A 17047-nucleotide genomic window follows, 5' to 3' on the forward strand; every position below is an offset into this window, starting at 1 on the left:
AAAAAAACCAAATATATTTGTACCGCCTTTGGATACCCAAAACCCCACTCCCCGCCTTTCCCGGTTTCAATCTCCAACCGATGTCCATCAATCCATCTGGTGTCAGCCTGGTGACCTCACGTCCGAGGCCCTTAAGTCTCTCTCCTTTCCTCTCTGCCGGTTTTTTTGATAGTCCTTTATGGTAAACACCAAATCTCGGAGAAGCTCTGTCCCAATAAGGTCCATGTTTCTTCCTGCCAGGCCTCCATATTTAGAATTGTAATCCAAGTCTTGTTTTTTACTTCTTTTAAGTCCAAGAGTCCCAAAAACTCCTGCTTCCACTTTAATCAGGTTTGTCTTTTCCTTTGAGTCCATCTTTACAGGCCTTTGGCCTGCCAGGCCTCCATATTTAGAATTGTAATCCAGATCTTGTTTTTTTACTTCTTTTAAGTCCAAGTGTCTCAGAAACTCCTGCTTCCACTTTAATCAGGTTTGTCTTTTCCTTTATATCCATCTTTGCAGGCCTTTGGCTCTCTTTAATCCTCTGCTGCATTATAGCTCCTCCTTCCTTTCCCTCTAAATTGTCATGTGTATCTTCTCCCACTTTTTCAAGTTTCTCAAATTTCTTTCCTTGTTCAGCTGCAAGAGTTTTTAGCTCAGATGCAAAGTCTTTTTGTTCTGGTACAAAGGCTTGAGTCAGGTCCCTTCCAATTTCCGCAAGTTTATTTGCTTTTTCATTCAATGTTGTAGCATTTCTAGCCAAAACAATGCTTTGTTCTTGAAATTTTCCCAGACGAAGAAAGATTTTCTCCAGTTCCATCTGTATTTTTCCACTTACAGCCATTCTGTAATGTCCCAGAGCCCCCTCTAGGGGAGTACTGGTTACTTAGTATTCCTTCCAGTTCTAATCCAAAAGTCCTTTATTTTCCTTTGTTTTCGACAATTTGTTGCCTAAATGTAACAAATATAGCCAGCCGAGGCAATAGAAACAAAGTTCTCTCTCTTTTTTTTTTTCCTCTCAGCTTTGAGACAGCTAGTTTGACAGCTGTCAAAGTCTTCTATATCTCTTCAACAGGCTCCCTCATGGATCGCTCCCGGGTCCTGGGGGGGGGTAGCAATTCCACTCTCAAAGTTAACTCTTATCCTCCAGCACATTCTCTTATACTGCCAAAACGTGAAATTAATTACTTTTAACTTCTCACGAAGAAGACGTTCTTTTCAACCTTAGTTATCTAGTCCTTACTTTAAAATGTTTACAAAAGGGGGAGACGGACTTCCTCTTTGCGCCTTCCCCGCTCATGCCAAATCAAAAAAGAAGTTTTTAATATCCAATTTCCGTATTACTCACGGGTTGTTACTTTTAGTCCAAATGATCAAAGGAAGAAGTCAGCGCTCTCCAACCATGGCATGCGGCTTCACTTCGCGGAGACGGGTAAACAGCTCTCAGCTCCGCGCCGCTCACCCCCGGTCTGTTCCGGAGCCTTTAAAAAGGCTCCTTTGCAGCGGGGGGGGGACGCAAATGGAGCCCGCCGAGCCTTCAGTTCACAGGCTTCCCCGCCTGTGATTTATTTCGGGTCCCCGCTTCGCCGTAGCGGTAGAACCCTAGCTCCACGAAGCAGATTTCCTCCGGAGATCGGAGGAAATCCGCCATTACCGTTGCTGGCGCTGACCGGAAGTCCAAATTGTGAATTCTGTATACAGTGGTACCTCTGGTTACGTGCTTAATTCGTTCTGGAGGTCCGTTCTTAACCTGAAACTGTTCTTGACCTGAAGCACCACTTTAGCTAATGGGGCCTCTCGCGGCTGCTGCGCGATTTCTGTTCTCATCTTGAAGCAAAGTTCTTAACCCGAGATACTATTTCTGGGTTAGCAGAGTCTGTAACCTGAAGCTTATGTAACCTGAAGCATATGTAACCCGAGGTACCACTGTACCTTCTACCCAGCAGTCGGTGGAGGGTGGGACAATCAAGGTGATGCTACTCGCCTGTCTTCCCAGGTGTGAATGTTGATGCCAATTCCTTAGAGGGAGGGGGTGGGCAAGAGGAGCTCAGTATGGTGCAGGTGGAGCAACAGATTGGGAGCTCAGCAAAGTTCAGGTGCAGCAGCAGCAGCAGCAGCAGCAGCAGCAGCAGGAGAGTCAAATCAGGGCCCTACAGTTTACAAGTGGGGTTGGCAAACTAAGGTGTGTGGGCTGGATCAGGCCCAATTGCCTTCAGGATCTGGCCCACGGACTGTCCGTGGATCACCGTGGGGATTCTGTTCGTTCAGGCTGCGCCATTCCGCCCCCCTCTCACACACACACACACACCCCGAGGTGACGCCTCCTCCCTCCCTCCTCCTGGCTTCTCTCCGCCCTGCCTAGAGGAGGAAGGGGGCTGGGCTGAGTGCCATTTTCAGCAGCCCCTCTCCGGAGCCAGCCCTTTCGCGCCACTTATCTTCCCTCCGCCATTGCCGCCGCCCTGGTGCTCCTGTGGGCCAGAGAGAAGAGCAGACGAGCTCACTCTGCCTACCCACGAGAAGCGGCGGTGGCAGTGGTGGTGGTGGCGGCAGCAGCCCCTGGGAAGGTAAGCGCAGCGGCTGGGCCCAGAGGGTGGGGAGGAGGACTACTTGCCCCCTTGCCTCTTCTTCCAGCCCCCCCCCCAGTGCCACTTCTCCGGCCCACCACAAGATCTGATGGACAGTGGACCAGCCCATGGCTTAAAAAATTTCCTGACCCCTGGTTTATAGGCTAACACACCTGCACAATCATAACTTTACCAAATATAGAGAAATATTAAGAATCACGTACTGGGTTGGAAGCAGACCAGCACATTTGTGAACAGAAGGGAATAGGATATAACAGACGTTCCCATGTAAAGAATGAGGAAGGAGTTAATTTTTGTTGGTTTTGTGTTCCTGCCTTTCAGGGCCACAGTGGAGTGGATGGGAAAGAGGAATAAGTAAAAACAAAACACCTTTTCCCTTCCTTCAATGGGACAATAAATTTCTGAACTTGCAGGTAACTGTCACTGAACATGGGTCAAGTCCATGTGATACGGAATGATCCCATCCTAGTTGGTGGATGCCGTTTGCTCTCGATTCAGCCCTTACATTTTCAGCTCTTAACCTGACATGGGGGCATCTGCTATCTACACATGGTGCTTCTTTGAAGTGCTGTTTATTGCTTTCATACTGCTCTATCATACCATGGTGCACTAAATATTTCTGTGTTAATTTCTTTAATTGTAACCCAACCCAGGAGGTGCTGCACAGCAGAAACGTTCTCCTAACACAAGAGAAGTTGCATCACCATGTCAATGACGATGGATACTGCAGGTTGCAATGGTAGCCAACATCTCATCATTCAATGCTAGAAAGCACCAACATCCATCCCATATCAGAAGCTGGACAGGGTTGTCTGACAGTCTGTAGAACCTAATAGTCAAAGAATAAATCGTATGTAATGGGGATTATTCTAGCATTAATTTCACTGGGATTTAGTCTGAACTCTATAGTTCTTTGCCATCTGTTTTCTCTAGTGATTCAGCTCACCTTCCCCCTTCTCATTCTTATTTTCTGTCACCACTCTTTCTCTTACTCCCTCTTTACTCCTCTACATTTGGGTCATGGGAGGGGGTGGTTTGTCAAACGAGATATCAGGTATAGTGAAGCAGATTTTCACGAAAATGCTGAATCTGAATCTAATTCACTTTATCAGTGGAGAACTGCTTAGGTATGTATATCTGAGAAATATTTAGGGCACAACCCTATATTTAAGTTCTGCCAGGTAAGGAACCATAGGAGTTGGTGGAAGTCATGAGATGTTTATGGAAGACAAGATACGATAACATGAAAAAACTCCAGTGGAACTATTTTTGCGTTGAACAAACTTTTTTAAAGTAGATAAATATGGAGCATTATTTGGCGGATTTAACAAACAATGCTCCCATGTAAATAAATGCTCCCTTGTTAATGAATTAAACTGATACCTAACGCAAGGTGGTCTCTAAGAAACTTACAAACATGCTTTAAAACATACAAAATTGTTGGAAAATGTTTGTTAAATTCTGACGGCCATTTTTAATGTAAAACACAAGCCGCTAAAGAATACAAAGAAACACAAACTCATCAGCAAACCCAGAACAGCAGGCATGTTACAGGGATGCAGTCTTAGGAACAGCATGCATGTGAAAGAGGTGCAGCCACAGTATGTGAAGATTTAACAAGAATGAGCAATTTTAACAGCTGTTTAGAAGAGAGAATTTTAGCAGGTGTAGCTTGTTTCCTGCTCTACTTCTTGCTACCCTGGGCTGTACATAATATTACCTGCCCTGCTCTTCACCCCACCAGCCACAATGGGCATCATAAGATAGTTTTTCTCTTGAAAAGGAAGGACATGGTATTTTTTTAAAAAGAAATCCTAACTTCTGTTTTAAACTTAATGCTAGGAAAGCTTATAGCGAGAGTAAGATTTACAGCTTGATCCACATTTAATCACAGTGATTTTAATGGGATGGAAACTGAGAATCACAATTGAATCAACTAAAAGCGTAGCCAAGACTTTACTGTGCCATAAAACAAATTCGGGATGGGGGAAAACTACACTGGAGCAATGTCACAAAATACAATGTCATGCTAGTACTGCATGACTATTACGCTGGCACTGCAAGGAGAAATACCATCACAAAAATATAGGGACCAGAGTAGGTTTCTTGTTCAGAGGAAGCACAACCCAACTTTATGTTCTATCTTTATGTTTTATGCACCTGAGAATATACCCATCCACATGAAAAGAAAGTCTTGCTCTCCTTTTGCTATAATTTGAATTTTGAATAATGAAATGAGTTCTGAAGGAAGAACAAAGAAGGCACCCAAGCAATTCAAAAGGGATTACTCCAAGCACAAGGATGCAGAAATCTAACCAGTTATGCACCTCCACTAGCTGCCTATATAAGTCTGCTTCCATTCAAATCCCTAGTGTAGAATTTGAATACATTTTCTTTTTCTTCAATTTTGAAAGCTGAAATTATGGAGAAAAAAACTTATTTCAGGTTTTTTAGGAAACTGTTAATAAAAATATTAAATTTATCAGGGGCTGCAATCTAGGGAGGAAGAAACTTTCCCAAAGAATTTGTATTCATGGTCAAAGATTCTTATTTATAAAACGACACCTGTGTAGAGGCTGAACAAGTAACTCAGCTGGTAATTAGGCAGATGGTACATAAGAGCCTTTGTTCTATTTAAAACTTTTATTTCTTTATCCATTTTGGGATTCAGAAGAGACACTTACAATCCTTTTTCTAAGCATCTTTGCTGGGATATAAATTTCAATGTTCTCGGTTGCATTTAATTCCAAGCAAAAGGTCATTAGGACTGGGATATTACTATAATAAGGTTATGGGAACAGTAGAATCCCATTTATTTAAAGAAAGGGGATATGAAGGAATTGGGTTGCGAGATGAAGAAAATGCACTGTGACTGCATCAAAAGAAAGATGGAAGCTCACAAAATGAGGACGCATAAAATGGCAATTCAAATGTATTCACAGAAGTTTTTAGCAATAAACAAAAATGTCAGTCCTTTGCATAAAAACCCTCCAGAAAATGTTTTGCCTGCAAATGCAATACTCCAAACTTTTACTCTGTGATCTGAATCCAAGCGAAGTGAAACAGGATTTCAGCAAGATGTCCCCAATGTCTCTTGGTATGAATATCCAGCCTTTACAAGTTCCCATTGTTGCATTAATAAGGATTTTCCAAAGCTTGTCTCCTAACTTTTCAAGGAGATTATAGAAATCTAGTGTAAAATAAGGAACTAAAAAACAAACAAATAAAAAAATCCCTCTAATATATAGACGGTGCTTAATTCTTCTGAACGTGTGCTATGGCGCTGTACGAGTGGGGGAGAAGAAAGAGTACCAAGGCAGATACCTAGATAGGTTCACCTCCTGGCAATAACTATCCAAAGCTGAATAGGTTCAGTGATCTCAATATTTACGCATTTTGTGACACCTTTACCTTTGCTAGCTAAAAGACCAGAACATAAGTAGCATGTTACCACTGTGGTCAGATTTTGAGTACAAATAGGACAGAATATTGGGTTTTTGAGTTACCATAATATAATTTTATTCATTTGTTCATTAAATTTGTATGCCATCCTTCATCCGAATCTCCCATAAGAACTTAAGAGCCTGCTGGGTCAGGACAACAACCCATCTAGTCCAGCTTCCTCTTCTCACTTGCCACCCAGGCAACACTCAGGTGCCCAAATGGGGATTCAAGCAGGATTCAAGCACAAGAGACCTCTACCCTCCTATGGTTTCCAGCAGCTGGTATTCAGAAGAATTGCTGCCTTCAGTTGTGTATGCAGAGCACAGCCATCAGGGCCAGTAGAGTTCAATAGCCCTCTCTCCATGATTTTGTCTAATCCTCATTTAAAGCCATCCAGATTGGTGGCTACCACTGCCTTCTGTGAGACTGACTTCCATAGCTTAACTAGGTATTGTGTGAAAAGGTGCTTTATTTTGTCTGACTCGAGACTCCCAGCATTCAGCTTCAATGGAGGTCCATGAGTTCTAGTGTTACGAAAAGGGGGGGGGGGCTTGTTTCTGATTCCTTCATCCATGCCATGCATTATAATAAAGGCAACTCCCACCCCCTTTCCTTTCCTAATGATCCCTAGCACGGAATTTAAATTTTCACGGGTGTTGCTCACTGGGTCAACACCCTCTTTGAGCTATCTGCTACAACTCTGATAAGTCACCGCCATCTCAGACCCCACAAATGTATATTGTGAAATTATTATTATTATTATTATTATTGCCTTTGCATGCATCATTTTACACTTGTTTACACTGAATTGCATTTGGCATTTTACCACCTATGCACTGAGTCTGGAGCGGTCCTTTTGGAACTCTTCACAAAGCCACTTCCGGCCTGCCCAGGAGGCGGGGTTGCGGGCTTCACGCCCACCCCCACGTGAGCGGGGGCTGGTTTCAGCCCCCGCGAGAGCAGGGGAATCCCGGCCGCGTCTCCCCCCCCCCCAGCCAGCCAATTGGCTGGCTGGGGGGGCGTGGCCTGCCCTATTTAGGGCCGGCGCAGAGGGGGCTCGCCCTCTTTTTGCCGGCTAGCCCCCACGTTTTCCCACCCTCCCTCCCTTTGGGTAGGCTTTAGGTAGGTCTCTGACTTTGCTATGGACTTCGGTCTGTCGCCGCAAGGGGCATGGTAGGAATTTTTCCCAATTGGCAATTTACAGCCATTTGGTTTTTCGCCTACCTCGTAGCAACTCGTTACAACTCCTCGGCATTGGCGGTTAGGCATTGGTAAGAAGGGGTTAAGAGGATGTGGGGGGGGAGGAACGCCATCACCTCCCCCCAGTGAACGAAGGGTGGTCCGATAAAGGACTCCGGGGGGCATGGCCCTGTCCGAAGCCTATGGAGGTGTGGGCCAAAGGCACGCCCCCGAGCGGTGACCCGGGGGAGCTCCTAGTTGACGTGCCTCAGCAGGAGACTCCCCCTCTATGGTGTTAACCCTTCCCGTGTCTCCAGCAAATGGGCTGGAGCCGGATAGTCGATAGGACCAATGCCTAAGCCAATGCCTCTCATTCCTGAATTCAATAAAGTTGTGGCCTAATTCGCCCATTTAACCTTAAATTATGGTGTCTTGTGTCTTTATTTATCCTGGTGGGGGGGCGGGAACTCGCCACGCAATCACTTTTTGTTTTAATGACCCTGACAAGTTAGTAACATCAGCAAACTTGAGCACCTCACTGCTCACTCCAAATTCTCAATCGTTTATGAACAAGTTTAAAAGTACAGGTCCCTATATTGATCCTTTCAGGACTCCACTTTCTACATCTTTCCATTTGGAGAACTGTCTATTTATTCTCACTTAACCTGCAACTTAACCAATTTGGGATCCTCAGGAGGACCTCTCCTCTTATTATTTGCTTGCTAAGCTTACTCAGTAGTTAGCACAATGTCATAACTTGTGTTGCTGAGGTGTGATTAGTTACAGAGAATCTAGCCAAGAAATACAAAGTTAAAACTTACTGCAAGTTTAGGCCACATTAATAGAAAGTAATGATAATATTATCAGCCAAAGATACTAATATATTAGAAGAATCTGATAGCTTACACAAATTCTTGTATTTTAGAAATCTACTGTTGTAGTTTCAAGGAGGGTGGAAATCATCATTATTTTTCAGGAATCTTGACTGCCAAGTCTAAAATAAGGGGGGAAAGACATAAGCTAAGACAATAATTGTAAGTCAAGAACTCAAAGCCTCAGGTTAAAGCAATGTCCAGTTACAAGAGGGGTCAGCAAACCTTTTCAGCAGGGGGCAGGCCACTGTCCCTCAGATCTTGGGGGGGCTGGACTACATTTGGGGGGGAATAAACAAATTTCTATGGCACACAAATAACCCAGAGATGCATTTTAAATAAAAGCACACATTCTACTCATGTAAAAACACCAGGTAGACCCCACAAATAACCCAGAGATGCATTTTAAATAAAAGGACACATTCTACTCATGTAAAAACACACTGATTCCTGGACCGTCCGTGGGCCGGATTTAGAAGGCGATTGGGCCGGATTCAGGCCCCAGGCCTTAATTTGCCTACCCATGAGTTACAATAATAGACCCTGCAATCATAAGTGATTTTGGAAGTGTTGCATTCATACTACAGATTTGAGCAGCCTTATAATCTAATAAGCAAAATTACAGTCCTAATGCAGGTGAAAACCTGTAAGATGTGACATTTTTACATGGATCCTATGTGTGATGCTATCTTCCTCTCTTCTCTCAAAACCCTCCTTTTCTGCATTTGGGTTAATTCCTTAGGCTGCAATCCTAACCACATTAAGTTAAGAGTTGCTGGCATCTGTCTGTCCTGAAAGAGACAATGGAGTGCACCTGTGAAGGCGAATCCAAGCTGGTGTGTTAGCATCACCGACGTGACCTCCCTGAGGTGCAAGCCTGGGCAGTGTGTATGGAGGTCCTGGGCTGCCAAGATGATGTGGTCCAAAGGAAACCAGAGCAATATGTTTGCACCAGCATGATTTGAATAATGTTCTCAGATATATCATCAGGACACTATAAAACTACGGTATACAGTTCTGCTAGGGGGAGTGCTTTCGACTGCACAATGAAATCTCTTATCTCCATACCTGCCCCCACCCTGCCATGCACATCTTAAATCTGTTCCAGAGGTATGGGGAGGGGAGACCCATAATGTATTTAGGAGGTCTGGAGAGAACCCAGGGATAGGAGAGGGAATGAAGTTCTGTTGTGCAGCCCAAAGTGCTTGAACCAGCAGAAGTATCAGGCTTAATAACACCCTTAAAATTTACCACCGTGATCTTTGCTGGTAGCACTTTTTCTTTAGCTCTTGCACATTTTTGTTGTTTATGTAGCATAGTTGCTGTGTAATGAACCATGTTCATTGATAAACACACTAAAAGCTTATTTCAAGAAGATTAAACATTTTTCTTCCACAGCTGAAAACACCACAAAATTATAAAGCAGTTGCTGTCAGGCTAATTCTCATTTAATGACCTGCCTACCTCAGGCAGGTTACACAATCTGGATATATTACTATATTGAAACATTTAACACAATAATATTTTTTGTTTATAATACAGTGGTACCTCGGGTTACATATGCTTCAGGTTACAGATCTACTAACCCAGAAATAGTACCTCGGGTTAAGAATTTTGCTTCAGGATGAGAACAGAAATTGTACTCCGGCGGCACGGCAGCAGCAGGAGGCCCCATTAGCTAAAGTGGTGCTTCAGGTTAAGAACAGTTTCAGGTTAAGAACAGACCTCCGGAACAAATTAAGTACTTAACCCGAGGTACCACTGTAATTTTAAGACTCTAATGAGGTAAGGCAAAACAAGAATACAGTGAACTCCAAAGGGCAGCAGAGAAAGAAATATGGCTAATTCGTTTTCCTTGGTCATTCAAGTTCAGGCTGTGTTTGGCTGTTTCAAAACAACATTTTTTAAAGAAAACTGAGTATGATATGATAAAGCCACAGTTCATTCTTGTGTAGAAACTCAAGACTTAACTATAAGTTACATTAATAGTGTTTTTAAAATAACATGTTTGGGATGGCCATGCCTCCCTTTAAGAATCCTTTCCTCTGTTCTCTTTCCTACAGAATATCCCCTCAAGCTTATGTGCATCAGGTGCCATGTGATGCTAATAGGACTTCTGGAGACAATTAGCAGCGTTAAAGGGCAGGGTGGCAAGGGAACCAGCCCAGGGAAAGTGTTAAAAGCACTTCCACGTTGCTTTTAATCAGTGCCACAATGACTCTTAAGAAAGTAGTGGCCAATCCTTAAAAATATTTTAAATAGATAAGGTGTTATTTTGGAGTTACTGTAAATTTATTGGCTAGTTTGGACTCTCTTTCTTATATCCCAAAGTTGTCTGCTATTTAACCAGAGACAGCAACAAAAAAATGAGTCAACATACAAAAAGCTGTATTAAATCCCCACCCATTTCCAGCTTTAACAGTCATGGTATTGAAGATATTATTTAATAAATAAGAGAGAAATGAAGTAAAAATGAATCATCCCCAAGCTTTTCCCTTGATCTCAGAGCACCTAGTGACCACTGAGATTATCATTCTACACAAATCTACAGTACAAACCTATGCATGTTTGTTGAGAAGTAAATTCCATGGCAGCTTTGATGATTTTAAAATCCTAATGATTTCAATTAGAGGGTCAAGTAGGTTTTTGGATCTGTCCCAATGAAATCAAAGAAACTTAAAACTTTGGCTGGCATTTAACCTATGTATCCAACCAGGAAATGAAAAAGAACACTTCATCACGTTTTTCTTCTAAATTCCCATGCCTACAGAAGAACCTCTCTTCAGGTTCAAAGCTTCCAAACATGATTGGAACTTGCTGATCATCCAAAAGTAGGTTTTGTTTCACTTTTCCTGTTCCTTCCATTTTGCAGAATCACCAGTATAGCTACAAATTCCCCTGATGCTCCCAAAGTAAGAGAACTACATGAATACCCACAAAACTTTTCAATAAAAAAGTCAAATTGTATGAAATCAGTTTCTCCGCTTCACTGCCTTGAAACTGATTCATATATTGTTATACGCACAAATGACTGCTCACACAAGCGGACCACTCACGTGAGAAGCCTAGTAATGGGGCTGAGATCTCACACAGGTTCCCACCTGCCAATTCACATGAGCCTGTCCCATTCTTTCCAACAAAGAGCAAAGCATCTTTTATGCTTTCCAAACTAAAGTAGTGATTGAGCAATTGTGAATAAAAGACTGCGCAGAACTACACCTAGGGCACCAGACAAGGGATTCCTAACCCTGTGTTTTGCTGCAAAACAGTGCTGCTTATAGGTCAGGTATTTTTAGAGATAAGACTGGAAGCTCAGGTGGAGGTTGTCATTTCCCACCCACTGCCTTTTATCTGAAGCACTCACTGCCACTTTCCCTCTGCTTGCCCAGGTTCCACAATGTGTTTGTGGCTGGTTGGTTTGTTTGCTATTGCAAAACTGATTAGGTGAGCACCTATTTTATGCATGTCCTTAAACACAGTAACCATCTTTCCATCTGGCATTTTCCAGGCACTACTTTCACCCATGAAACCATGAGGATGCCTGGGACTCCTCCTCCTAAAAATAACACTGTTCTAACCTGTAGTTGCCATGAATGTAAAGTACTCCAAAATTCTCCCAGAAGTTTGCACCATAATTACATTACATCAGTTTTTGGTTTCTCATCGGTTTTTATTTGGGAGGTTTTTGCCATCTAAAAATATACAGTGAGTTTCTTCCTGCCTGATCTAAACATTACCTATATTTTTATGCAATATACCACGGTAAGCAATTTCTCTTCCTAACACCCAGAATATGAAGGTAAAATAAGGTAATACAGATGGTTCCCCTTCTGTATTCAGAGCAAAGATAATTGAGTAACACAGAAAAATTACTAGACATACAAAAATGGTCCAGTTTTGCTAAAACAAGTAGTACTGAATCAACAGTTTTTAACTTCAGGAAGTTCAGAATTTTCCCATCTATGTCCTTGGTCATTTGGGAAACTTCAGTTGTTTATCTAGAATCATGGAAGGATAGCAACTAAGTGCAGATGCAACAATCTGTTGATAGTTTTGTGGCAAATACTGTACATTGATAGTTTCACAGTTAAGGTTACCACTGGAGAATTTGGGGAGCATGCAACAATTTCCCCAAAGCTAGGATTTTACATGCAGCATTTAAGAAAGGCATAGACCTACTAAATGTCACCACACCTCTCTGAACTCCAGACTTAGCAGTGAAGCAAATTTAACAAGTGTCATATCCAGCAAAACACACTGATCTCTTGATACAAGCAGACAACAATTCTTTAAGTGTTTGAGCTCTTTAAGATGGGAGCTGACAATTCAGTTCCATCTTGGTTAACTGCAAAGCTGAAAATTCAGACCCCTGCCGGCTTGCCTTCCTATAAATCTGAGTGGCATCCAGAAAGTTTAAAAAAAAAAACCATTTCATTTCTGTGCAAGTTTGGTACCTCAACATTTGATTAGATGTAACCCAGCCAAAATGAAACACTTAAGTTATGGTTTTAACTGAAGCACATCTAAGCATGTACTCTTGTCATTCAAATGACAGACTTAAAATGGCTTAACTTTGATTTGATCATGCCTGTTGACAATTAGACATGTTCTTAACAGCCCTGATTTAACATTCAGGCACCCCAGAAAGAGAAAAAACTGGGGCACATTTAAAGTAAGTAGAGATGAAATAAAAGTTTCTGCTCTGAAAGCCTTACATGCTGAGAGAAAGGAAGGCATGATCTCTTATTGAATTAATCTAAAGGAAATGCAAACAGAGCACTTCATCTGACAAAATGGAAATAGTGCATGGTTATTAGTGCAAATACTTGTGAAGCTCAACCCCAAACATATTTACTCAGAAGTTCCATTAATGTCAATGACACTTGACTGACGTATTGCAACCTAGCTCCATCTTTTTGGGACTGATTGACTGATATGGACTCCAAATGTTTATGGAAACTTTGAGGGTACCACAAGGCAATGCAGCAAACACTGGCTACAGGACTTTTCTATCTGAGCATGGAGCTTTAACTGAATAGTGGATTTTTAATATGAGCCCCATACTAAAATGCTTGGGAACCAAGACTTTAATAACTTTTGGGACTTCTAGCAGAAGCAAATAACCTAGTAGAACAAGTTTAGAATTCATATACTAATCAGTCCAATCTTTAAGCCTTCAGCAACAATGTGTATCTTAAAAATGTATCAAGAATATAAGCTTGGATATTAAAATTCATAACCTAGCTATAAAATGAGAGAATCAGAGTTTAAGTTGGTACTCTTTTTCCTACAAGTTTAAAGCCTTTATCTTCATCATCTGACTCCAAACTGACTGTGGCTATTTGGTATGGCAGAAAGGCATTCTGCATATATGCAAACACACCCATCCTTACATTATTAGTTCATGTGTTCCAGACTTATGTCCAAGCACTGGGGAGGAAAAATATGGGGCAGGACTCTGCTTGAGTCTAGCTCAAATTAAATTGTCTGAAGGTATTGCACAAGTATCCTTCAAAGGCAATTGGTAAGAGCAAGAGAGATTGATATCAAACCAACCAAATCAATTTGAGATTACAAAGTTTAGTTACTGTGATCCCTGTCAAATGAAGAACTCCTGGCTGGTCCTCCTGCAGCACAATTTTAACAAAAACCTTTGCTGTAAAACTCACTGAAGAGAAAAGAGAATTATATACCCTCTTCAGCAAATCAGCATTGTCACAGTCCATCCAAAGTTAAACACTTTAGATTTAAACAGGAATGATTTAAGCATGTCATTAATTCTCACTGAAAACAACGACAGTTAAAGTGCATGTGATCAGCTAGATTGTTTAATTGTAGCCTATATGTGGATCCCACCGCAGCGTCCATGCAGAGTCAGAAATAACTGCACATGCATTTGGAATGTGGGGTTCAGTTAACACCAAGTGCATGCAATGGATTTAAAACCATGTGGTAAAAGTACATGGGGCAAAATGGAAAGTTCCTCCGGTTATTCATCTGGAAACTGTTTAACTTGAGCTCCATGTCCACTCCTACAACTTTAGAAAATTACTCTTCCTCACTGACTCTGTATCGTTTGGGCTGTTACACTGGCAGATTTGAAACAGCATTTGCAGAGGGGTGGAGAAGCGTAAGTGCAATTACTCTTTGGCATGGAGGAAAGCCCCAGAGTCTTGTGGCATCATGAAGGCTAAGTGCATGATCCATCAAAGATGAGTAATTTTAAGAGCCACTGGTGTTAAAGGGAGGGTTAAATGTGCACTTAAATGTGCACCCTTTGAACTCAGAGGGATATGAAGCCCTTTCCTACCCATCTTTACTCAAGTTCTACCAGTTTCCAAGTCTTGAAGCCTGGGGTCTGATGCATGCACTGAGAGGAAGCATCACGGACACAGTAAACTGTCAAAGAAGCAATCTCGGGAGTGAGCCCCACTGAGTTCGGCTTCCAAGCGAACATGCCCAGCACCCAGCTGTTCATTTCAAGCAAGACTGCAACCAGGCAGAGTGGAGAGTAGGTTCAAAGGCTCAGAAGTCTCCCAGAGTTCAGCAGGGCTTACTCCCGAGAAAGCATGCATCTGGCAGAGGTGGGCTGGGAATGTGCCTTATTTCGCGTCTCCCTCCTGTTCTCCTATTGCAAAGAAGATCAAGGGGGCAAACACGTGCGATGAACTCTCCCGTGGAGTGGGGCGTCGCGAGGGTGACCAAGTGCAGCGCATTAAAGAAAACCAAAACCTACGGGGACGAGCACGCTAAGGAAGGCGCCTCTGTGTGTGTGGACGCCCCTCTCTCCCCAAAGGCGGCCTCGCTTGGCCAGCTGCTCCCCTGAGCGGGTACTGTACCTGTGCGCGGCCCCTTCACCTGTTGCCTGGCCTCCGCCCTCCAGGAAGGGCGCCGGCTCTTCCTTGACCTCGCGCAGCACCAGCGTCTTCTCCCGCTCGCGCGTAAACTCCCCCGGCGCGCCTCGGCCGGGCGCCTCCTCCAGGGACTCCACGTAGAAAGCGGTGCGCGGGGCCAGCTGGCGCCGCTGCTGCTCGGCCAGTCCATGGAGCCGCGTGGCCGGCAGCAAAGTCCCGTTGAGGGGCGGCGGGGAGGCAGCGCAAGGCGGCGGCGGCGAGGAGGACGAGGGCGACGACGAGGCAGCTTTCTTCCAGAAGGCGCCGCTGCTCCTCTCCTGGCTCTTCAGCAGGCGGCTCTGGCTCGGCCCCCAGTGCTCGAAGCTGCTGTCCTGCTGCAAGCAGCCGCCGGCCGGGGCCGCCGGGTGGCTGAACAGTTTCCAGCGAAGGCGCAAAATGTGCTTCACGTCAAAGTCCTTCCGACCCGAGTTCGACATGCTGCTGCTGCCGAGGCCGCTGCCGCCGCGGAGGGAGACGAAGAGGGGCGCGCGGCGCCGGCGAGGCTGGAGCCTGGCGCCTCTTTCCCCGCTCCGCTCGCCTCACGGAGGAGGGAATCTCCGAGGGGAAGCGGCGAAGGAAGGGGCTTTCAAAGAAGAACGGCACAAAGAAACGCATACGCGAGGCAGTTCCAAAGGTAGACCGGGGGAAGGCGGCGGCGGCGCCCTCAGCGAAGACGGCAGCGAGGAGAGAGCTGACGGAGGGCGCCTCCAAACTGCGCGGCGGGAGAAGCGAAGGAGCGAGCGGGGCTCCCGCCACAGAGCGGACCGAGGGACTGGCGGCGGGGAAAAGCGCGCGCTGCTCTCGGGGACGAGGCGGTGGGGGGAGTCCTCCGCTGTGCCCCCCCCAGCCCTTTTCCAGGCTCCGGCGGCAGCAGCTCCAGTAGGAAAGCAGGTGGCTGCTTCTTCCTCCTCCTCCTCCTCAGCCGCCGCCGCCTCCTTTCCCTGGCGCGGAAGTGTGTGGAAAGAGCCTGGAGTTCTTCGCTCCCCTCAGGAAGCCTTCTCCGAAGGGCTGGGGGGAAGCGGCGTCGAAAGTTGCGTAGCCTTTAAGGGCTACTTAGTCGGAGGGGAGGCGGCGCGGCTCCTCTCGGCAGGGCATATTAGCTGGCTCTCTCTCTCTCTCACGCGCACGCAGCTGTCAAGGTCCTCGCTGAACCATTTTCTCTCCGCCTGCTGCCGCCTCTCCAGCGCCTCCCTCTCCGGCGCTGTCAATAAAGGATGCAGATGTTCCGAGAAGCCTTGGGCGGCGGGAGATGCCAGATGACCCTGATTTTAACGGTCACGCTTTCCGTGAAAACGAGGCGGCGGCGGCTTTTATGGCAGGATCTTACGGCCCCTCAGAATCGATGGGATGTTCCAGGTTTTAGAGCCCCGCTTGTCCCCCAAAGGCGCTCGCCATCTCTGCAGCAGCAGGCGGGGGGACTCGCGTGAAGTTTGCGCTAACAAGGAGAGACGCGGGCGAGTTTCATCTTCTCCTGAGCTCTTATCGAGGAAGTCGAGTGCAGTCCCCACATAGTGTCTTCCTCTTCAGGAGTTCAGTGTTGCGAGGATGTTCCAAGATTGCCACAACCTGTGTTTTGGAGGGAGCGGGGCAGCCAGCAATATCCTCCTCAGACCAGCAGTGTATTTCCAGGTGGCACTAAATTCAGTCGATAATAAATGAAGTTTCCACAATGGCCTTTTCCCCACTCTTGTGCTGACATTTTGCACTCATTTGCTCCCAAGAGTTCAAACAGATCTCATTCCAAGCTGTTGAATTCCCATGTTTTTCCTGGAAGCCATCCCGTTTTTACTCCCAGTGTTGATTTGATGTGATTTAGAAATGTGCAGGCGCACACACACACATTTTCACAGCAATAGTGGCCCAGTCCTTTCTGCTGCAAACTGACTGTGGGATACCAACTGGTTGTTCCTGTCCTAGGGGGTGGAGGGGGGGGGAAATTGTATTATAATTTAAAATCCACACAGATGTTACAGCTCAACTATGGGAGCACAATCCAGCAGGTTTCTAAAATGCTGTTAGTTGTTCCTGGAAAGGTGTGGATTTCCTGTTCTGGTAATCTGACTTCCTGTGAGATATGGCTTGAGCCAGGCTTCCT

General features: G+C 44.9%; 1 protein-coding gene across 5 annotated transcripts in view; it reads right to left on the reverse strand.

Moving 5' to 3' along the window:
- The window catches only part of KLHL1 (kelch like family member 1), a 126090-nt gene extending 110299 nt beyond the window's left edge, over nt 1-15791 (reverse strand). For all 5 annotated transcript variants that reach the window (XM_083610665.1, XM_083610664.1, XM_083610663.1 and 2 more), the window contains exon 1: nt 14899-15791. In XM_083610665.1, the coding sequence (XP_083466791.1) occupies nt 14899-15389 (491 nt within the window). In that variant the 5' untranslated portion in view covers nt 15390-15791. The remainder of the gene's footprint in view (nt 1-14898) is intronic.
- Nucleotides 15792-17047: the final 1256 nt, after the last annotated feature.

The sequence above is a fragment of the Podarcis filfolensis genome (genome assembly GCF_964270895.1).
Source record: "Podarcis filfolensis genome assembly, chromosome: 4".
Taxonomy (NCBI): domain Eukaryota; kingdom Metazoa; phylum Chordata; class Lepidosauria; order Squamata; family Lacertidae; genus Podarcis; species Podarcis filfolensis.